This window comes from Papio anubis, chromosome 4 (genome assembly GCF_008728515.1).
Source record: "Papio anubis isolate 15944 chromosome 4, Panubis1.0, whole genome shotgun sequence".
In the NCBI taxonomy this organism is placed as follows: Eukaryota; Metazoa; Chordata; class Mammalia; order Primates; family Cercopithecidae; genus Papio; species Papio anubis.
Genome location: NC_044979.1, coordinates 86,837,994 through 86,862,150, shown reverse-complemented (window position 1 = coordinate 86,862,150; position 24,157 = coordinate 86,837,994). Strand labels below are relative to the sequence as shown.

Sequence of the window (24,157 nt, the reverse complement as noted above, 5' to 3'; positions counted from 1 at the left end):
CACTATGAGAAGAAACAGTGGTCCTGGGGATGCTTAACAAAAACCACCTACATAATTATTCAAATATTTCTCTTTGACACATACATGTCTCTTTGACACACATATTGAGAGAAACATCAATACTACTCTGCAGGGAAACAAGAGTAAAACATAAACACTAATTTTCAAAGAAACTTTCATTGATGATGTAAATATAAATGTGTACCCTGGAGAAATCATTGATTCCCACATTTTAGCAAGCAAATCTTATTTCTAAGTACACACTTGTATTTACCCCCATCTACCTATGGTTGAAGCTCCAGGCTACATATTACAGTTGAATGAAGGTTGGATTAAGAGGCTAATCTAAGGCTATATATAGGCAGCAACACCAATTTAATCTCCGCCCTCTCCAACCTCCCCACCCTCCACTCCCTATTTCCATAAATCTCAAGATCTGAGTTACAAAGAGAACCAAGAACTCTAGCAGAGCAAAGAAGCCCTTCCCTCCCCCAGGCTGTCTCTCATAAACGAAGTATTAGTGCAAGTGTAAATTGTTTCCAAACATCCTTAACAAGCTACATTAGGCGATCAGGTCCGGTTTTCTTCTACAGCTTCCACAGAGGCCAAAGAGATGACAAGTAGTGGGGAGGGCGAGGATTACCAACGTAAAAACTACCTTCTCCCGAGTCTGTCCTCACTGACTCGCTAGTAATGGGGCGCTCTCCTCCCGACCCTTAGCCCAGAGCCCTGGCCCCAGCCTCCCCGGGAGCCGCGTCTGGCGGTGCCACGCACGAGACCATGTGCACCCGCCACTTCTCACCGCGTGGCTGGCCCCCACCCGCCCGCCTGCGGTCCCAGGGTCTCCCGGGGCAGCCAAACGTTGCGAGTCGGAGGTCTTCATCCCAGGTCACTGACACCCCGTAAGCGCGGTGATGATGAGGTGGAGCGGGGGCTTCTCCACCGCGAGGCAGGAAGCCGCCCCAGGAGGCACATGCTTCCTCCCCGCCAGCTCCGGCCCGATAGAAGCCCCGGCGGGGCGGCACTCGCTGCTCTCACAACCCTCCCGGCACCCCTTGTCTCACCTGGGCTGCTTCTCACCTGTCCGAGGAGGTAGCGACGACGCGCAAGGCTGGGGGCTGCGGCGATTCGTGCAGCGGCAGCGGCGGCAGCGGCAGCAGCGGCAGCAGACAATGGAGGAGTGAAGGACAGACACATTGACATAGACACACGGAACCCGGCGCAGCCCCGCCTCCCGTACCGCCCCCGCCTCCCAGACCGCCCCTGCCCAGACCGCGCCACTCCTGGGGGTATAGTGGAGGTACGGCGACAACTGGGAACCTCTGCACGCCCCAAAAAGCCGTCGCTGAGCACAGAACTGCCAGCTGTAATATTTTCAATATTGCCTGTGGCGAAATATTCGAACCGGACAGGATAGGGGTGCGGAACGTATAAGAGCAATTTAATTCCCCCCTCCAGCTTTCTGCATTTGGTTTTTCCCTCCCCGGTTTCTCCAATGGCGATCTCTTGCTGCCACCTCCTGCGGCTCCTCCTCCTCGGCCGGGCCAATGACAGGCGGCGGGCGGTGACTGCCGCTGGGCCTGCAGAGACCGCCAGCCTGGCTCGCCCGAGCTCGCCCGCTGTCCGCCAGCCCGCGGGAGGGAGGAGAGAAGCGCAGCGTTTTCGCGGTTGGCTACTCAGTGTCTTGGTCTCAAGTTGCCTCATTGCGGCTGGCGTTCCCAATACAGACGCATCTTTTCTTTTTTAATACTTCCTAAGAAACAGAATAACCTTCAAGCTGGCGGGAGCAATGGTTCACTTAAAGAAAGGCGAGCTGACCCAGGAGGAGAAGGAGCTGCTGGAAGTCATCGGGAAAGGTACGGGTGCTGGGCTGCGACGCCGACGCGGCCAGCCTGGCCGGGGGGCGTGGCAGATCCGGGGGGGCGCCCCTGGCCTGCGTGACCTTTGGCTGCGGTTCTGCAAGGTTGGCAGCCTGGAACCGGGAAAGAGCGTTTCTCCCTTTGGTCTGGGAAGGGTTGCAGGGGCGGAGAGGTGGGGAGGTAGAAGCAGTGCTGGGACAGGAGAGGTAGTTACAGAGGCTCGGCCTCTAAATCCGCTTTTGGTAACGTAAGGATTTCCACGCCCCGCCTTAGATTAATGCGAGCGTCCCGAGGTGTGGGCCCCAGTGTGTGAATTCTTCACTGCTCCCCAGGGATTTTGACTGCGTTCGGTCCTGGTAGTTTCAGGTTCTTAGGCGGGTGTCTAAATGGCCCTTTAGACTTCCGCAGGCCGAATGATCTGGATCCTTTGCCGATCCCCGCCCTCGCTTGGGAGTGGAGGGCGCCCTTAGGGAGAGGGGTGCTTCATAAGGGCACAGAACTAGGTCTGTAATTTGCTGCATTGAGACTTCCGCATCCAGGGCTTCCCTGGCTTCCAGAAGCTCCGACAGCCTCAGGAACCCTAGAGAGACAAGGAAATTGGCGAGGCCTCCACACCCACCCCTCGGCCCACGTTGCACAGATGCGACCTTCTAATCGCGCTCCTTCGCGCTTTCTTGTCCACTCTCCCAGTGCGTGCCCCACTTCCGCTGTGCTGAGTCCCAGCGGGGAGCCCCGAGGACGAGCCAGAAGCCATATTTCCCCGGAGTCCCCGAGTGGAAGTCCTAGAGGAGTTCCCTGCCGAGTCCCGTTACCTGGCAGGTGACATCAGCGTGACTGCATACTTCTCCTGCACCCTCACGGTGCGGGAATGGGGATGTGTGGGACTCCGGGCAATTAATGTGGTGATTTTAAACTCAATAATAGGATGGCTATGTTTGTCCTCGAATGGCAGAGGTGCCAGTCATTGCAGCATAAGGCTTCCCAGTTTCCAGTTTTATTTACTTAGTAGCCAGGCCGAAATGTGAGATCCTAGAGAATAAGGCAGATTTATTCTTCATAGCGACAAGGAAATTCTACAGGCGAAGGAGAAAAAATTCAGGTTTGAACTCAACAGGTGCTGATGAGCTGAGCCCACTCGATCTGATCTCAACTATTCTAAGTCAGTCACAGCTATGTATATCAATGATGTGTTCTTTGCCTGGAATTTGGGGATTTGGGTTAGAGTTTATATTGTTGTACTGCATGGTTCTCGCTGACCTATTTGGCATTTCAGTCTTTCAGTTCTTCCTGTCTCTGGGTAATTTCTCCCTGCCTTTGATGGCTCCGGGATTCAATTAAGCAAACATGTAAGTTCTCGCTGTTTGCCAGGTACTGTGTTGGCACAAAGGAGACAAAGGATCAATCCACCAGGGACAAAAATTATTTTAAGCAGTACAGAGCTAGTACCTGTCCTCTCTCTCTCTCTCTCTCTCTCTCTCTCTCTCTCTCTCTCACTCACTCTCCCTCTGTCTCTCTCGTTTGTTTGAGACAGGATCTCACTCTTCACCCAGGCTGGAGTTGCAGCTCTCTGCAGCCTCCGCCTCCCTAGTGGCTGGGACTATAGGTGTGAGCCACTATGATGGCTACTTTAAAAAGATTTTTTTTTGTAGAGATGGGGGTCAGCGGGGGGCGGTTCTCCCTATGTTGCCCATAGGGAGGTCTGGTCTCGAACTCCTGGGCTCAAGTGATCCTCCTGCCTCGGCCTCCCTAAGTGCTGGGATTACAGGCATGAGCCACTGGGCCTGGCCCATCCTGTGATCTCTTAAAAGTGAAAAATAATGAGCAGTTTTATAAATTGAGTCTTTGAGAGGGGAGAAAGGATTCCTTGGATATATTCTCAGGTGTCCACCAGTATTTATTTCAAAGATTATATAAACCTAAATTAATGGGCATTTATTTTGGTTAGTGCGGTGATATTTCTGGGCTCATATGGTGCATCAAGTTGCATGAGTGCACTGATGCTTTCATCACTTTAATTGGACCATGCCAGTGAGAAAAGAACTGATGTGGACCTAGTATGTGATGCATTCTTGCCAAATGAAGGTCTATGGGACATCACTTGCACTCATAAAGAAAAGTAATGGGAGATATGAGAAAAACAATTATAGCCAGCATTTATTGACTGTTACTGCAAGCCACACATAATTTTAAGTACTTTACATATATTAATGCATTTAATTTTGATGAGCTATTTTAAGCTATGACAGTATGAGAGACGGCATGAGATAGTGGTTAACCATGCAGGTCTGGTTTGAAATTCTAACTCGTTTACTGGTAATGTGGCCTTTGGGCAAGTGACTTTTCCTGAGCCTCAAGTACTCTGTGTGAAAAATAGGAATAATAATAATAATAGCCACCTCACAATGTTGTTACAGGGATGAAAGTAGTTAGTATAGTTAAAGCATTTAAAACACTGCTTGTGTTTGTGATAAATATGGTAATCTTCACTTTATAGGCAAGGAAACTGAGGGACTGGGAAGTTAGGAAACAGTGTCAAATAGGTAAGTGGCAGAGAAGAGGTATCACAGGGCCCATAGGTAATAAATAGGCTGTACTTAAAAACAAACTAAACGAAACATGAAACCAGTGCCATAGCAGTCCATACAATATTCACTTTGAGAGGCCATTTAGTTTTAGCAAAACAGCATCTGTCAAGTTAACTCAGTTTTAAATGTTACTGATTTTGTAGTTCTGTGTGCATTAAATTTAAATTTTTGTTTTATAGTTGAAGAAAGGTCATAAGCAAAGTTTATATTTGTGCCGAAGAGAGGCATTTTTTTTAAAGTGGGTGAAGTGAGGAGTTTTTTTTTTTTTTTCTTTCATAGATTTTTCAACTTTGAAAAACTCTAGACTAGACAGTAAGTTCTAGTACTTTGAACTAACAATAACTTTTCAGCAAAGTCTGGCCTGGCACCTTGGCCAATCTGAAATAAACTCGGCAAACATTTAAGTGATTTCCATCTGCCAGCCACTGCTCTCCAGAAATTACCAGACTGTAAGTGGGGCTTTTTATTTATTAGAATGCCAAGAAGTTCCAGATGAAAATGAAAATCTGTTTCCAACATACCCATTTAAATCATAGTTAATGACAGCATTCATTTAACAATATATAAGAGAAAACTGAACTGTGTTTAACTGGCTTATATTACTTGTAGAGTGACCCATTCTTCTAAGCTTTGATACGTTTTTCATTAATCTCCAAGCAAGCACTATTATGAAATAAATTAAACCTTTTTTAAGGCTATGAGCTAGATAATTTTCCCATTACTTCTCTTATTTAGTACCTGAAATTCCTGGGCTCACTGTTGCTAACAAGAAAGTATTATACTTCCTATTTTTTTTTTTTTTTTCTTATCTGTGTAAAGGAGCTATGAAACAGGTTTGGATAATAAGGCTTTTTCTTACCAACTTTATTGAGATACAATAAATTGCACATATTACAGGTACACACTTTTTTTTTTTATCAGTTTTGATTTAAATATACATCTGTGAAACCATCACTAAGATCAACACAATGAACATCTTCATCACCCCCTAAAAAGGCCTTATGCCTCTTTGTGATTTGTCACTACCTTCACCCCTATCTGCAGGCAACCACTAACAGATCTCTGCCTCTGTTGATTAGATTTCTCTATTCTACAGTTTTATATTGGTGAAATCATACAATAAGTATCCTTTTTTTGAGGGGGGCTGGCTTCTTTCATTCAACAGTATGATTTTCGGGTTCGTATTTATTGTGTATATCAATAGTACGTAGATTATTTTCTTCTTTCATTCCCACTGGAAGGATATACTACTATTTGTGCATCCATTCACATTGATGCCCAATTGTTGTTTCCAATTTGGGACTATTGAAATAAGATCCTATTCTAAGGTCCTGTGTCATTAATAATGCTTCTAGTGTCGTTATGGTTGAGAAACATTCAAGTCTGCTTATAACCAATTATAATACAGCTTTCAGAGAAAAAAATTAACTTAAAATATATGGTTACCATTCGTTGGATGACTGAACAGGTTATGCAGCCTATATGGGCTTCATTATCTTCATTATGTTCATTTTCACAACAACAGCTCTTTTAGCTACTCTCAATTTTATACAGTGCTCCGTAATACTAATTTAAGATCATTTTGTTACAAAGTCTAAAAATAGGTATGAGTAGGAGACCTTTTAGAAACATCACACAAATTCACGATTTCAAAATGCATGTTATACTTAGAGGTCTCCACTTTGTGTGTGTGTGTGTGTGTGTGTGTGTGTGTGTGTGTGTCACGGAGTCTCACTCTGTCACCCAGGCTGGAGTACAGTGGTGCACTCTCGGCTCACTGCAACCTCCATCTCCCAGGTTCAAGCAATTCTCCTACCTCAGCCTACTGAGTAGCTGGGATTACAGGTGTGTGCCACCATGCCCGGCTAATTTTTGTATTTTTAGTAGAGATGGAGTTTCACTTTTAAAATATATTTACAGCTTTATATCTATGATTATATCAAAATCTATATCCATATGTTCTTGTTTTAAAATTAAGGCACTTTAAACATTTTTATATGATTTTACTTATACATAAACACTCTAACAACTAACAAAGCCAAATAGATTTCTAAATCCTTACCTCGATTATATATTCTGTAAAATATCCGTTTTCATGGATTCCAATAAATAATGATTGCTGTCCAGCTGGGCACAGTGGCTCATGCCTGTAGAGTGACCCCTCTGCACTTTGGGAGGCAGAGGCAGGAGGATCACTTGGACCCAGGAGTTTGCAACCAGCCTGAGTCTCAACATAGTGAGACCCACTGTTATAAAAAAATGTAAAAATTAGCTGGGTGTGGTGGCATGCACCTGTAGTCCTAGCTACTCAAGTGGTTGAGGAAGGAAGATTGCTTGAACCCAGGAATTCAAGACTGCAGTGAGCTGTGATCATGCCACTGCACTCCAGCTTGGGCGATGGAGTAAGGCCCTGTATCTATAAAAAATTAAAATAATAATAATGAATAATGATTGAAATCTATACGTGTTTGAATCTCATGGCTGTGTGATGAATTGCCGAAAATAGAATGTTTGTTTCTCCTGTTCTGTTTGTTTTGGCTACATCTGCTTGTCTTTGGTAGAGACCCGTGTTCCCGATCTAGATATTAGAAATGTCACAATGAATTATATTGTGCTGCTCTGAATACAAAATAAAAAGATCTAATAAAGGCTTATATGTGCTCCACTGTTATCCCTCAGATAACTGTGGGATGGATATTATTATCCTTATTTTGTAGGTAAGGAAACAGTGTTTTACAGGTCTTTTTATTTATTTACTTACTTATTTTTTTGAGACAGAGTCTCGCTCTTGTCACCCAGGCTGGAGTGCAGTGGCGTGATCTTGACTCACTGCAACCTCCACCTCCTGGGTTCAAGCAATTCTCCTGTCTCACCCTCCTGAGTAGCTGGGACTACAAGCACGTGCCACTACGCCCAGCTAATTTTTGTATTTTTTTTTTTTTTTTTAGTAGACATGGGGTTTCACCATGTTTGCCAGGCTGTTCTCGAACTCCTGACCTCAGGTGATCCACCTGCCTTGGCTCCCAAAGTGCTGGGATTACAGGCATGTGCCACCACGCCTGGCCAAGTTTTGCAGGTCTTGTTCCATTTTATAGTATTCCTGAAAAAGCTATAATGTAGTAGAAGAGAGAGCAGTAACACTAAGAATATCATTCTTTTTTGAGACAGGGTCTCACTTTGTTGCCTAGGCTGGATTACAGTGGCATGATCATAGCTCACTGCAGCCTCGACCTCCTGGGCTCAAGTAATCCTCCCACCTCAGCCTCCTGAGTAGCTGGGACTACAGGTGCATGCCACCACACCTGGCTAATTTTTTAGAAATTTTTTTGTAGAAATGGGGTCTCACTATGTTGTCCATGCTGGGAAAATATTATGTACATAATCTCTTCTCTCCTAAAATGCTTGTTCATCCAGATAAAGTGATCAATTCCACCCTAATGAGGCAGGTTATGCTGTATTTTCTTCTTTGGTTTGAGCAGTTGGAGAAATTCTCTAAAGTGAAATAAATCACTAATTATTACTTTCATTAGTTTAGGTCTGTTGTTTCTTATCTCCAATGAAGGTAAATGTTGGCTCCTTGCACATCCCTTCTTATGGTACTCTATCTTCCACCCCCAGTAGTTTGTTAAATCAGATTTAACACATTTATTTCCCAGAATAAAGCAATTAATCTTTTACACTTACTTGTAAAATATTATTTAAGTCTACTATGGACAGTAGGAATGACATAAAGTAAAAATCCTTCTGTGTGAGCCATGTGTTTCACATTTCTATGCTATTCTGGACCTTCTATAATTTCCGACCAATGTCATTACATTGTGAACACCAAACTGGAAATCAACACAGTCTTTCCTCTTGGAGTGTTTTGCTCATCCATGTTCCAAATCTATTTTTATTCTCTAGAAGCCCAATCTGTTTCAGATTATTTTTCTCATTCCAGTCCCTGCATTTCAAAAGGCTAACCTTAACCTGTTGAGTGGTGCGTGTGTGATTGTGGATGTGTGTACGTGTGTGATATAATAAGAAATATCTATTTGGTCTCTGCCCCTGGCTCCTAACACAGAGCTCCTAAAACCCATATAATCTCCTGAGTAATAGGGGTGCTGGGTGCATCTATTGTTCTAATATTTGGTCTTTGACCCTGCTACCTGACACAGAGTTTCTAATCCCTTGGAATTTCCTGGGCGTTAGAAATGTGTTTTGTTCTAATGAGGTGACTGTTGGATAGCTTCAGGATGGGGGCTGGTCATGAGAAAGTTCAAGCCATGATTAGAAGGTTGAAATTTTCAACTCCACCCCTCCCCGCATCTTTAGGAAAGGGAGAGGAGTTGAAGACTGACTTAATAATAGGTCATGCCTATGTGATCAAGCTTGCATAAATATTATTGAACTACCAGTTGCTGAGAGCTTCCAGATTGCTGAACTCATGGAAGTTCTTGGAAGAATGGGTGCCTGGAAAGAGCGTGGAATCTCTGTGCCCCGTGCCACATACCTTGCTCTTTGTCCCTCTTCTATCTGGCTGTTCATCTTTCTCCTTTGTAATATTATTTGCAATTGATGGGTAAATGTAAGTAGTGTTTCCCTGAGTTCTGTGAGCTGTCCTAGCAAATTATGGAACATGAGGAGGGGATCATGGGAACCCTGACTTATAGCCAGTCAGAAGTACAGAGGCTTATGATTGGCATCTGAAGTGGGGACAGTCTTGTGGACTGAGCCCTTTACCTATTAGTTGTGACTAACTTCAGGTAAACAGTGTTAGAAATGAGTTAAATTATAGGATACCCATTGGTGTCCAGTGGAGAATTGCTTTGTGTATATGGGGGAAACCCCCATATATCTGGTGTCAGAAGTGAAGGATTGAGACTATTGAATGAGAGTTTAGCAGGAGAGAACAGTTTGTTTTCCATTATATATATATCATCTTTAAAATGTATTGTTCCCTTACAGAGTATGTTAACTTAGATTGTTGGCTGTTGGGCAAACATCTTAGAGAATTAGCAGCCTGTTCTCTAATGAGAACCAAATGTTTATGGTCTTAATCCCCATTCTACTCTTCACATGTAGTAGGCTTTGACATGCTCATAATCCCTGTAGTATTCTCCTTTTCTTGCAAAAACATCTCCTGGGCAGATAGAAAAAGATAGAAAATAACTTTGGTTCTCCGTGGAGAATGGGATTTGGATGAAGCATCTTCCTCAAGAGAAAGTGGGGTGCAGGGTTTTTTGCTCTGCTTTTATTCTTCTATAAAGATTTTTGAGAAAGTCTCTGATGAGAAGCCACAGGTATGAATAAGGTTTCATGCAGAACTGGCTTGCATGCTCACACACACAAGAGCTTGGCCCTCTCATAGCCATTCAGCCAGTGATACTAACTGCTTTCAGATGGAATACAGGGTCAGAAAAATGCACTATTTATATATATATTAAAAAAAAAAATAGCTGCCATCATACTCCAGGGACATGTAGATCATTCACTTGACGTTTTCCCAACAGAGCTATTTCTCTGTCTATCTAGGAGACATTTCTGTTTCTCCTCTGTTGGTGAGGGGAACTCGGGTGACTTGCTTAAGAAGTGGGTCAGAGAGAAAGAAGCATGCTCATCTTTACTTTGCATTTCATCTTTAACTCTAGAAGGCTAGCAGAGTTTAGCACATTCTCACACTACAAGTCTAAATTTAAAGAGAGGAAATAACCTGGTTGGGAGATTTACCTATTCTTTTATATTCTTTTATAGGGGAGGCTTATCTTAGCCTTTCTCCCTCAGCACATTCAATTTCATTGTTCTCTTCCCAGTAAATCAGAAATTTCTTGGCAAAATGTGTGGCTGACTTGTGCTAATGATAATAGCAACATTCTCTCCTGCAAGTATGCTTCTGTCATTATGCCTTGTAGAAGACTGGAAAAACCTGACAACTGTGGCCCAATTATAGCTTCTTTCCAAATTTACAGAGGAGTGACCTTCAGGTTTACATTAGTTGACTTTCGGGGTGGTGAGTACTGATCACAGAGCACTTTTATATAGTACTAGACATTAAAGATATGTTTCACCTAAGTATTTCCAAACCAAGCATTCTATTATAAATATGCCATCAATTCACCAGATGTGGTGCTGACAAATTATATAAATACTGACTGCATTTTGAATTCCAAGTATTACATTGACTGGAATTTAAGCTTCAGATGGTGATTTGGATTAGATGCCCTTTAAGATGTTTTTCAGTATTAAATCTTATGCTTTGTTGTTATTGTATTACTGCCAAAAGGAAAATGTGGCCAGTGTAATATACTTTAAGGTCAGTGAAAATAAAAACAAGATGAAGCTATTTTTAGTTTCTGTAAATCTATTCTACTGGACAATTAATTTGTAAAATAAATAGTTTGTGATTGGATGTTTCATTTCTTAGCAACCTACACTCACTAGACTTACTTTTACAGGTAACTCCTTAAAGTTTATTTCCTTGATGTTAGATTTTTCTCTTATTCTAGTGATAAATAACCTTACTTTTCTTTTTTTTTTTTTTTTTTTTCAAGGTACTGTCCAAGAAGCTGGAACATTATTATCCAGCAAGAATGTTCGTGTCAACTGTTTGGATGAGGTAAGATTTTGGAAGTTTAATAAAGGATTTTACTTCCTAAAAGAAGAAATAATATATCAATTTTTTTTTTTGAGATGGACTTTTGCTCTTTCGCCCAGGCTGGAGTGCAGTGGCACAATCTCAGCTCACTGCAACCTCCGCCTTCCGCTTTCAAGTGATTCTCCTGCCTCAGCCGCCCGAGTAGCTGGGATTACAGGCACCCACCACCACTCCCAGCTAATTTTTGTATTTTTAGTAGAGATGGGGTTTCACTATGTTGACCTGGCTGGCCTCAAACACTGACCTCATGATCCTCCTACCTTGGCCTCCCAAAGTGCTGGGATTACAGGCATGAGCTGCTGCACCCAGCCTTCAAATTTGTTAATACAAGTTTTTTTTTCTAGCATTTTTGCTCATATTATCCTAATAATTCCTAAACTAAATGTAAGCAAATGGGTCACAAAAGACAAATAAGCATGTAAAAATACTTTAGTCTTATTAATAATCAAATAAGTGCAAATAAAGTCAAAATCATATTATTTCTTGTCAAGCATGGGGAAAAATGGACTTTTAAATGCTAATGGTTAAGTGTAAATTGATGTACTATTCTGTAGAAACTTTTGGAATATGTATCAATTTTAACTGAGTATATTATTTGATCCAGCAACTTCACTTCTAGGGAAAGTTAAGTGAATGTAAACTCAATTTCCTAGGATAGTGGTTTCTAAAATAAGTTTTGGAAATGATGGTAACATCTGAGCATTACAGTAGCCATTGGCCATGTGTGACCATTAAACACTTCAAATAAGGAAAGTTTGACTGAGGAACTGGATATTTAGATTCCTTCATGTCTTTCAGTTATTAGCAGCTTTATGGAGGTATAATTAATATACAATAAGCTATACATATTTAAGGTACAAAATTTGTTAAGCTTTGACATATGTATATACCTGTAAAACCATCACTATAATCAAGATAATGAAGATATCCATCACCTCAAAGGTTTCCTCATACCCCTTTGTAATCTCTCCTTCCTGCCCTTCCCCACCCACTCCTGCAGAAAGCATTAATTTGCTTTTAGTCACAATATATTAGTTTGCATTTCCAAGAATTTCGTATGAATGAAATCACACACTAGGTACTCTTTTTTTTAATCTAGCGTCTTTTATTTAGCATAGAGATTCACCTGTGCTGTAGCATATCTTATTCCTTTTTCTTGCTGAGTAATTTTTTTTATTGTATGTGTATACCATAGTCTTTTTATCCATTCAAGGCTGATAGAGTTTTGGGATGTTTCACGTTTGGGGACTATTACCGTAAAGCTTCTATGAACATTTATATACAAATGTTGGGATGGACATATGTTTTTATTTCTTTTGAATGATTTATCTCCTCTTTATGGGTTGTATGTTTTTATTCTTTCCATGTTTGATTGTTTTTTATTGGGTGCTAGACATTGTAAATTTTACCTTATTGGGTGCTGTATGATTCTGTATTTTGATAAATACTCCTGAGCTTTTTTTCATGAACACAGTTAAGTTACTCGGAAGCAGTTGGATTATTTCAGTTCTAGTTTTTCATGTTTGTTAGGTGGAACTAGCAAAATGCTTAGTGAAGGATTTTTTTCCTGGTGTTGAACTAAGGTACTTCCTTGTCCTCTATGCAATGTTCTCAGATGCTCGAGGTTTTTCAGCCTAGCTGGTCGAACAGGCACTCTTCCTGGCCCTGTGTGAGCTCTGGATGCTGTTCCTTGTAATGCTGTCAGCTAGTTCTTTGCCCAGGCTTGGGTAGTTTCCACATATGCATGTGTTGATCAGTACTCCAGCCAAACACTCTGAAGAAACCCTCTGCAGATCTTTAGAATTCTCTTTCTGTGCAGCTGTCTTCTCTCTTTTACTCTTCCTGGGAACTTAAGTCAACTTGGTGACCCTGGATGCTCAACTCCATTGCCTCAATGCAGTCTGCCAGGCTCAGTCTGGCTGACCTCTCCATATACTGTAACCTAGAAACCCTCTTAAGGTGATAAGCTAGGCAATTGTAGGAGCCAATTCAGTTGCTCTCCCTTTCTCAGGGATCACGTGTTTTATTGCCTAACCGACAGTGTCTTGCAAATTGTTACTTCATCTGTTTTTCTGTTACTCTGGGAAGACGATAACTCTGGTTTTCATTACTAATCTTGGCTAGAAGTACCAGTTTCTAATTTTGTTTAATTTTAATTAATTAGAAGTTAAATTTTAATAGCCATATGTGGCTAGTGGCGACTATATTATATAGCACAGTCTAGTGCTAAAAAGTTCATTGAAATTCAATTTCTCATGCAGAAGGGAAAGGGGTTCTGTTAACTCTTTACCCACACATGGGTAGCAAAATTAATATCAGACAAAATAAAGTTTAAAGCAAAAAATAATTATATGGACATTCTGTCTTATATGTTAAATTAATCATCCACCAAGAACATAAAAGCCTTAAACCTTTTCTTATAAACTTATCAACTGTAAGCATTGAGGTTCATAAAGAAAAAAATGATGGTGCTCCAAGAAGAAATCTGTAAGACCGCAATAGCACCTTTTAGAAACTAACAGATTAAGTAGAAAAAAAGTAACGTAGGATGTAGAAAATTTGGATAACCCAATTAACAGTACATGGACTGTATATTAGCAGAAAAAAATAGTATATCTTCTTCTTTACATGTAATATTGATAAAAATTAATCCATGTATTATACTATTTTATAAAGGAAATTGTAGCTTATTTCAGACAGCTTTGCTAAATGTACTATAATACATTCGAAAAGAAACAAAAATATAATCCAAATAATGAAGCACATATCTTGGAATTTGTATTTTTGACTCAAAATAATTCTTAGGTTAATGAAGATAAAGAAATAAAAATTGCCGACTGTTTACACCTGAAAATACAACATTTATCAAAAGCTTTGTTTGCTGGCCAAAGTGATACTAAAAAGAAATTTTGTAGTGTTTGTCATTGCACTTGTAATCTTCGTGGTGTTCTGAGCTTTCAATTCATGAAATTATTTAAAAAGTAAGTATACTAAGAAAAATAGAAATGATTTAGAAAAAAACAGAAATAAATTGTAAAGCAAATAAACATAAGCAACAATATAAAAATAGATAAACTGGAAATAATCAAAATTAAAAACTATTGTGTTTCAAAGCATATCACCGAGAAAGCGAAAAGACAATCTATAAAATGGGACAAAAATTTTACAAATTGTATCTGATAAGGGACTTGTAACTAGAAAATATTAAGAACTTCTACAACTCAATAATAAAACAATATATAACTCAATTAAAAAATGAGCCAAGGATCTAGATAGATATTGCTCCAAAGAAGATATATAAATGATCAATACATAATGAAAAGAGGCTCAACATCATTAACCATCAGGGAAATGCAAATAAAAAGTACAGTGAAATACCACTTCATATCCACCAGGATAGCTATAATCAAAAAGGTGGGATAGCAGGTATTAGCGAGGATGTAAAGAAATTGGAGCCCTCATACATTGCTGGTGGGAATGTAAAATTGTGTAGCCACTTTGGAAAATAGTCTCTAAGTTCCTCACATGATTAAACATGGAGTTACCATATGACCCAGAAATCCCACATACATACTTAAGAGAAATGAAAACATATATCCACACAAAATTTTGCATATGCAAATGCATGTTTATAACAACATTATTCATAATAGCCAAAGGTAGATACAACCCAAATGTTCAACTGATGAATACATCAACAAAATGTAGTATAATCCTACAATGGGTATTATTCAGTTACAAAGATGAAAGAAATGCTGATATTTGCTACAATGTGTGTGAACCTTGAAAACATTAATGCTAAGTGAAAGAAGTCACTCACAAAAGACTGCATATTTTAGGGTTCCATTTATACAAAATACCAAAAATAGGCAAATTCATAGGGACAGAAAGTAAATTAGTGGATGACTAGGGCTGAGTAAGGGAGTGGGGTGAAGTGGGAAATGACTGCTAATGGGTATGGAGTTTCTTTCAGGGATTATGAAAATATTCAAAAATTGATTGTGGTGATGGCTGCACAACTCTGTGAGTATATTAAACCCATTTATTTGTACAAATTAATTGAGTAAATTGTATTCTGTATGAATTGTATCTCAATAAAACGGGAAATAAAAAATAGTAAAAATTATCAACTTAAAACCGAAATATAGATACAGCTTGGGAAGTACAAGAAAGAAAACAATATGTATAAACAGTAAGGAGGAAGGAAGGAAAGGAGAAAGGGAGGGAGAGAGGAAGGAAGGAAAGATGGGTGGAAGGAAATGAGAAAGGGAAGGAGGGAGGGAGGGAGAAAGAAAAACATAACTACAATTATAAAGAAGATTGTCATAACTTTTTTATTAAGCCAACACATTTGGAAACCCATATGATCTTTGTAGAAAATTAAAATGGATATATTCATCTCATACAGAAGTAGAAAAACTGGGCCCCGCGCAGTGGCTCACGCCTATAATCCCAGCACTTTGGGAGGCCGAGGTGGGTGGATCACCTGAGGTCAGGAGTTGGAGACCAGCCTGGCCAACACGGTGAAACCCCTTCTCTACTAAAAATACAAAAATTGGCTAGGCGTAGTGGCGGGCGCCTGTACTCCTAACTACTTGGGAGGCTGAGGCAGGAGAATTGCTTGAACCCCGGAGGCGGAGGTTGCAGTGCGCTGAGATCGCACTATTGCAGTCCAGCCTGAGTGACAGAGTGAGACTGTCTTAAAAAAAAAAAGGTAGAAAAACTGGAATAATCAATAATTGAGGAAAATTTGTATAAATATTTTTAAATCTCCTACCGCCTTCAAAAGCTGCAAACCAGAGTAAGCTTTACCAAACTCTAAGGACCTGTTAATTCTCATTTTACACTAATTATACCATTAGTTTAGAAAAAGATGAGAAGATATTCATTTATTTGATAAGGCTAGCATAATGCTGATGCCAAATAGTAAGAAGTTCCACAAAACTATGGACCCGGGTCACTTTATAAATACAGAGGCAAAAATTCTAAAAATGTTAGCAGGTTGATGCAGCCATCTATTAAAAGGATTATAAGACATGATAGCCAAGTAAGGTTTTTCCACGAATGTTACGATAGTTCAGTTTTAGAAAACCTTTCAGTGTAATTCACTATATTACAGAATAGAACAGAAACAAATAGGATCATCTCAACAGATGCTAAAATGTATATTATAAGATATAATAACCTTTGATGGTATAAACTAACAAATTAGGATAGAATGACTCTTCTGTAACCCAATAGAAGGTTTGCAGAAACCTTCCACAAACTTCAGCATCATACTTAATATTCAAATAGAAGTACCAGAATCAAGACAAGAAACTTCCTGCGTGTTCCTGAAGATTGAGTGGGCTGCAGACAGACTTGGCCTCTGTGATCATCCTTGAACACAGCACAGAGTTTTTTGCACTTTCATTCCCTTTCCCTGGAGCATTCTTCCAGTAGTTATTTGCATTCCTAGCCTCCCTAACTTCTTTCAGGGCTTTGTTCAAGTGCCACCTTTTCAGAGGGACATTCCTTGAATGTCCTCTTTAAAATAATAGTCTTCGCTTTCCCTCTGGCACTGCTCCCCTTTACTTAATGTTATTTTCTTCTAGCACTTGTATCACTATCCATCTAGTCACCTGTACTGTAAGTCCCAGGGACTTAGACTGTGGGAGGCATGAAGTTTGCTTATTGCTACCTCCAATGTATAGATCAGTGCCTGACATATATTAAGCACTCATTAAATATTTGCTGAATGGATGCTGCATTTAATGACAGAATTCCAGTGTAATAGCCTAATGTTGATTAATTCTTTGACTTAAGAATTATGGGAGAGGAACTTTATATTTAAGGTGATTGTATCTAAAGAATTGTAGAAGCTCGTTTCTCATGCAGTTCAGTTAAGCAGACTACCTGCAAGGTTATCTTTGGGAAATGACAAGGACGTGAGGATTTTTACTCTTGCATATCATTGAATCAGAGATGCCATCGATTAAAAAGCCATCTAGATATTTTTTAAATGAGAGGAGTGGAAACTGATGGTAATTTGTGAGACTTTAGTAAAGTGACAATTCTGGAGATTTTAAATATAAAAGTGAGATGCATCTTAGAATTGATGAATTACAGTATGATAACATTTTATGAAATCTTATCACTACCTTTCTAGTTTGAGGTGGACATTTATTTTAATATTCTGTCTGATGCTAAGTTATTTCATCTTTACAACTGTAATATAACATTTTAAATTACGTTGCATCATGTATTTTGAACATGGGAATATTCTCTTCTACTTCTAGTAGATAAGCAGTATTGTTTCAAATTATTTCCTTTTCTGGATATTTACACTGAAATACTATAAAAACACTAGAATAAATAGAAAAGTTATAGCATGGTGGGTTTATATCTCTATGGAGCATCAAAATTTATTAATATTACTTCTTTTTTCTTTGCCCATGGAAAAGTTTTTATGAACAACATGGTACTAGAACCAAGATAATGCATAGTAATCATTGCAGTCAAAATTTATAATTTTCCTTCGCACTGTTCTAAATTCTCATAACACAAAATTGAACTAAGATAGGAAAGTATATGTGATATCCACTTCTTTGAAAAATAAGTGTAAATTTGTTACTTATCAGTAGTTTTTTTTTTTGTTTTGTTTTTGTTTGTTTGTTTTGTTTTAATACCCAGGACCATCTACCACAGCACTGAAATTTGATATGGGAAAATCATATACTGAATTATAAACATGACAAAAGGAGCAGGTTCGGAGATTGCACGGCAGATGATATGATTGGGATATTTACCTTTTTTTTTTCTTTTTTCTTTTTTTGGAGACAGAGTCTCGCTCTGTCGCCCAGGCTGGAGTGCAGTGGTGCCATCTTGGCTCACTGCAACCTCCACCTCCCCGGTTCAAGTGATCCTCCTTCTCCAGCTTCCTGAGTAGTTGGGACTACAGGTGCCCACCACCACACCTGGCTAATTTTTGTATTTTTATTAGAGACAGGGTTTCACCATGTTGGCCAGGCTAGTCTTGAACTCCTGACCTCAAGTGATCCCCCCACCTTTGCCTACCAAAGTGCTGGGATTACAGGTGTGAGCCACCTTGCCCGGCCGATATTTACCTTTCTGGAAAGAAACTTCTCTCATTGGGTTGCTCTAAAAACCACTTCCAGCTAAGGTGACAGCTGGTGAACAAAAAACAACAAGTGAGAAAGAGAAAAGAGACAGGAAATTTTTTTTTTTAATGAGAGGAAAGGGAGTAGTAGGAGACAGGTAAATGGGCAGAATTGATTAACACAGATGACAGTGAAAACACAAACACAAGAAAATAAAGACAGTTGGTGATGTGAGATTCAAAAGCTTTGCATATCTCTTTTGCTCTTAAGCAGATCATCACATTCTGTTGAAAGCTTTGTGTTTTGTTTTGTTTTGTTTTTTTAAACTATAGGTCAGTCTGTAGTCTGGGGATTATTCATTCTCAGAGCTAGATAACCTCTTGTTGTAGGATTGGATTGCTGGGTGATTGACTGCCCACCTGTTCTGGATAAACAGAAAAAACTAACTCCATGGTGAAGTCTGGTCCTAAAATCTGCAAAAGAAACAGCTGTTTGCTTCTTTGTGGTGGCCTTTCTGATGGTCCTGTGTCCTTCCCCTACCACCCCTCAGGCTACACACTAGCTTCTTATGGACAGATTCTATCATCCTTTAGGAGATATCACCCAAGTCATGCTCGCGATATGGTTTTGCCTTATTGAAAAGCTAAAGGCCATGCAGTCCATTCCTACTCCCTTAAAGCACTCCATTGGCTGCCTCTGTACGAGATTTGCCCATACCCACCCACCCACTCCCAGCATGCTAACATTCCATCTCTGTAGAGACTCCTAGCTAAGGGAGTCTTCAAAGTTATCATCTGCTTATATTTTTTCCATTCTTACTCTCAAGCAATGTCCATTGCTTCCATGGAGTTTTCTCTTTTGCAATGAAAGGTCCCAGCCTCTCTATCATTCTCGTCTCCACAGCCCTCTGAACATAGTGTGTACTGCATTAACAAGATGATGGCTTATGTTCATAATAATAATTTGGAAGCATCAAGAATAATTCACATTATGTTAGCATTCTAAGCTTCACTAAGGTAACGGATTATATGTTTTACAGAGCTTTTCACCCAAAACAACTTTGCTGTTTTGGTACTTACAGCGTTTCGCCTACATTACTGAGAAAATTCACTCACAGTAACAGCTCATCCATGAATCTACCAAATAATAGTAGTAGCTAGTACATAAAAGGTTGGATGTTTCGTTGAATATGCACAAAGCATATGGAGACCAAACAGTGTAGCCTAGCGTAAATACTACCAACCATTTCTCCATATATGTACAATCACATATAATCAAATCATATGTATGATCAAAATACACGTGTGATTTGACCAAACAATGTAGGCTAAATACTACCAACCATTTCTCCATATTTATATAATCATATATAATCAAATCATATGTATAATCAAAATATATGTGTGATTTAGGGAATCATGGTTTTAAAAAATGATACCACTGTAATATGCATTTCCTGCACCTTTTCTTATTGACAATAATTTGTGAAAAATGTTCCATTCTGTACATACAGATGAAGTCATTCATTTAAATATCCCATGTTATGCATATGCCATACTTTATTCAACTTTCCTCTTGAGAGGCACTGTTTGAGATTTTTCTTCTTTTTAAAAAATGTGTTTGTATCTGTTTATTCATTTGCTTTCTGAGAAAGTAAGTATGTTTGGAAAATTTGGGTTTCAGTCCCTCCCACCACTATTAGTCATGTGAGGTTGAGCAAGTCCTCTCTGAATCTGTTTGCTAATCTGTAAAAACATCTCCAGTAATAAAACCATCTCTTCCTCAGAAGTTTATGGAAGATCCAAATGTGGAAGTAAATATACAAATACATATTATAAAGATCATTTTAATTAATTCATATTTGTTTTATATTTCTAATTGCAGAAATTGTTCATAGGTACAGAAAAAACAGTAAAATGAATACTTTTTCCCTCTTTCTATTAAAGAATGGAATGACTCCTCTAATGCATGCAGCATATAAAGGAAAACTCGATATGTGCAAATTACTACTGCGACATGGAGCCGATGTAAATTGCCATCAGCATGAACATGGATACACAGCCCTCATGTTTGCTGCACTTTCTGGTGAAGTTTTAGTATTTATAAATATTAGTTACCTATACAAACTTGTTATAAGTACATATATACTAGAAGATTAAATGCATTTTGATTTTATTAATTTTATGATCAAGTTTTATGGAAAGGAATGATGGCAATTGGTTTTTGAAAAGCTATAATGCAGGAAATAAATTATATAGTTAATTTGGTGATCTGTTTCTTTTGTTATTTAAATCAATTGATTCTTTATGTGGACAACATTTTGATGGAATTGAGGAACTGGATCTGTTTTTCTTTCAAGTTACCGCCTTTGATATTCTATATCTTTATATTTTCAAGTGATATGAAAACTTCTTTGTTCTCTTGAACAAACAGTCGCTGTGATAGAGCTATCTGTTTGCCTCACTGGCACTTATGTGCTAAATATGATGATCCATTTAGAAACTTAATCGGATTTGTATTGTTTATTATTTGCTGAATAAGGACAATTTAGAAACACTGTCTAAAATTAAGTGGGGTTATCTGTAATTGGTGTAGCTCTTTGAAAAATACAGAAGTAATATAATATCCTTGTACTTTGAAGATAATAATCTATATTTTCATAATCCTGGAATCCAGAAGCATTTCTAAGCACTGTATAAACCACAGAATCCAAAAAGAACAATATTGATAAAAATTTAACATTTTCATTTGTAGGATATACCATAAATAGAGTTAAAATACAAATGAAAAACTAAAAATATTTATTATATACCTTAAAGGATTATATTGTTAAATATAAGAAGTTCTTTTAGCTGGGCACAGTGGCACACACCTGTAATCCCAGCACTTTGGGAGGCCAAGGCAAGCCAATTGCTTGAGCCCAGGAGTTCGAGAACATCCTAGGCAACATGGTGAGACCTTGTCTCTACCAAAAATACAAATATTAGTCAGGCACGGTGGTGCACGTCTGTGGTCCCAGCTACTCAGGAGGCTGAGGAGGAGGATTTTTGAGCCTGGGAGGCAGAGGTTGCAGTGAACCGAGATCATGCCCTGGCACTCCAGCCTGGGTGACAGAGTGAGACTCTGTCTCAAAAAAAAAAAAAAAAAGAGTTATTATAAATCAATTATAAAAAGAAAAATACTGCAGTAGAAAATTGGATGGAAAACTTGGCTGGGCATGGTGGCTCACGCCTGTGATCCCAGCACTTTGGGAGGCCGAGGCGGGCGGATCACGAGGTCAGGAGATCTAGACCTTCCTGGCTAACACGGTGAAACCCCGTCTCGACTAAAAGTACAAAAAATTAGCTGGGCATCATGGCGGGCGCCTGTAGTCCCAGCTACTCCAGAGACTGAGGCAGGAGAATGGCCTGAACCCGGGAGGCGGAGCTTGCAGTGAGCCGTGACCGCACCACTGCACTCCAGCCTGGGCAACAGAGCGAGACTCAGCCTCAAAAAAAAAAAAAAGAAAATTGGATGGAAAACAAAAGAAATACAACTGGCTGATCAAAATATAAAACATTTTGCACAGTAATCAAATAAATGCAAATTAGAACAATAAATTTTATTTTTTAGCTTATTATACTGGCAAATGTTAAGAAAGAGCTATAATGCTCAGGAACTTCTTTACACTATTTTGGGGAGTGCATGTCAGTCCAACCTTGCTGGATGGCAGCCTGGCAAAATGCATTCAAAATATGCATAACCTTTGATCTGGCAATATTTCCCAGGAGCTGTTCCTAAGCAAATCATAATTCAAACTTGTGAAAATGAATGGAAAATACTTTTCACTGAGTATAGTTCATAATAGCAAAATATCCATAATGACTACTTTAGTAGAAGAATGTGAATAGAATAGCATGTGTATGTTTAGATAGAAAAAAGGTGTAGAAAGATAGATACCCCAGTGGTTAATAGTTATTCCAGAGCCTGTAAGTGTGAGGAATGGGATGGGTTAGCTGATATTAAAGAGGAGCCCTATTCATTTTATCTCTTTTTTAAAAATGTTTTTGTATGTGTATTTTGATTTTATTCTAAGCGTTACCTCTAGGAAAACATATTTCATTTTGTTTAAAAAAGCAATATTCAATTCCATACTGCTTTTGCATTGCTTGATTTGTTTTCCAGAAAATAAGGTTAATTTCCAAGTAGGTTCTATAGCATTTTATTCTTTACTGTAGTTATGATTCATGTTTTAAAAGAATGAAGATATCCATATGACCGAAACCTAAAACGAACTGGGGGAAAAAAAGGTATAAAGAGTTTAGAAAAGGGATGTTTAAATTGTGTCCTCCTTAACATTAACAAATATATTCCCTTTAAAACTCTAGGTAATAAAGACATCACGTGGGTAATGTTGGAAGCTGGTGCTGAGACAGATGTTGTCAACTCTGTGGGAAGAACAGCAGCTCAGATGGCAGCCTTTGTGGGTGAGATTTTGCTGCAGTTTTACATTAGATTATACCCAAAATTTCCCTTGTGGAAAAAAAAACACTTTGCTTCTCTTGGTGGAAATATTATCATGTTGCTTTAAAAAACATAAGTATTTACAGTCCACTGTAACTTAATGAAATACCTAGTGACTCTGGAGAAAAACGGCTATTTCGAATTTCCAGTTTTTGGAATACAAAGAGTAGTGGGGCCATTTTAATTGCTCACAAATGCTTATAACATGTATATTTATGTCTCTAATGAAAGTAGCTAACCCTACTGTTTAAGAATATGAAGAGTGAAGTCAGTAATCTCAAGTTAAATTTTGGCTGTGCCACGTGATAGCAAAGTACTTAATAATTCTGACCTTCACTTTCCTCATGGTAAAATGTTACTGGGTTATTGTGAGGATTGAAAGAGGTGATAGACTTGAGCTTTCCATGTAACACTAAATAAATGGTATTAGTGTTGTTAATAATTATTACAACAATGACGTAACTCTTAGGAAAGAGTACTTGATAATAATATACAACTACTTTATTATCATTCTTATCAACCACAGACATTTATTTTGTGTGCTCAATAATTCTTGGCGTGTTAATCCTATTACTTGACATAATATAAGGAAAGAGTGGGAGTGAATTCTTGTTCTTTGGTATTGTGACGCCATTGAATTGGTGGTGAAGAGACTCCACTGAGAGAAAAGCAAAGATAGCAACGTCTGATTTATTGGGAGTGCAGTAAGTGGCCTTATAGGGACTAATAATTCATTAAACAAATAATGTTCACAACCTATAAAGCAAGCATCACTGTGGGTGTCTTGGTTATAGTGATAAGAAAGGCTGTTCATACTTTCATGGCACTTAAAGGGTAATAGGAATGACAAATGGTGTGAAAATATATACTCCAAGGTAGAACTTCAGAGCTCCATAAAAATACCTAGAAGAGGAGGATCTATCCCATTCAAGGAGGTTTTGAGAGAAGTCAAGTTCAGATACAGTGGAAATTAGGTATGGAGGATGGTAACTGAATATTATGTTAAATTTTATTATAATATTTTCTGCTGCCATTGATTAAGCTAGACACTCAGTTGCTTTATGACAGCTTTTTCTGTTAGAAGAAATATCCTTATTTTAATTTCAGAAGGACTTGAGAAAGGTGTGGCCTTGTGTAAGCTTCAGAGAAATATTTTAATTCCCATACGTACAGGCCCCAAGTTGCCCCCATCTCAGTTCTAAGCTAATTTTGAGGGTATCACTGCAGGGGGAAAGAACACTACAGTAGGAATCTGGAGACTTGAACTTGAGTTCATGTGTGCTGATGATTAGTTATAGGATCATGGGCAAATTCCTTTACCTCCATAGGCCTCAGTTTTCTGATCTGTATGCAGAGAAGCAGGGGAATTACGTGATCTCTGAAGTTCTATTTAACTGTACAAGTTTTCTTTATATCCACAATGTAACAAAATATTGCTCAGATAGAGGTAAAATAATTATCCCAAGATCACAGGTC

The 24,157-nt window shown here is 39.0% G+C and overlaps 2 protein-coding genes across 3 annotated transcripts in view; one reads left to right on the top strand and one right to left on the bottom strand.

The window, feature by feature from the left end:
• BZW2 (basic leucine zipper and W2 domains 2) overlaps nucleotides 1-1,525 on the bottom strand; it is a 60,321-nt gene extending 58,796 nt beyond the window's left edge. The window contains exon 1 of one of the 2 annotated variants that reach the window (XM_003896244.2): nucleotides 1,081-1,525. The gene's annotated coding sequence lies outside the window, so the exon portion shown is untranslated. Of the gene's footprint in view, nucleotides 1-1,064 lie in introns of both variants that reach the window. The other variant, XM_003896245.2, reaches the window with a different exon arrangement.
• Nucleotides 1,526-1,545: 20 nt separating this feature from the next.
• Nucleotides 1,546-24,157, top strand: part of ANKMY2 (ankyrin repeat and MYND domain containing 2) — a 47,085-nt gene continuing 24,473 nt past the window's right edge. The window contains exons 1-4 of the mRNA XM_021935969.2: nucleotides 1,546-1,856; nucleotides 10,975-11,039; nucleotides 20,125-20,263; nucleotides 22,546-22,644. Coding sequence (XP_021791661.1) covers nucleotides 1,790-1,856; nucleotides 10,975-11,039; nucleotides 20,125-20,263; nucleotides 22,546-22,644 — 370 coding nt within the window. The 5' untranslated portion in view covers nucleotides 1,546-1,789. The remainder of the gene's footprint in view (nucleotides 1,857-10,974; nucleotides 11,040-20,124; nucleotides 20,264-22,545; nucleotides 22,645-24,157) is intronic.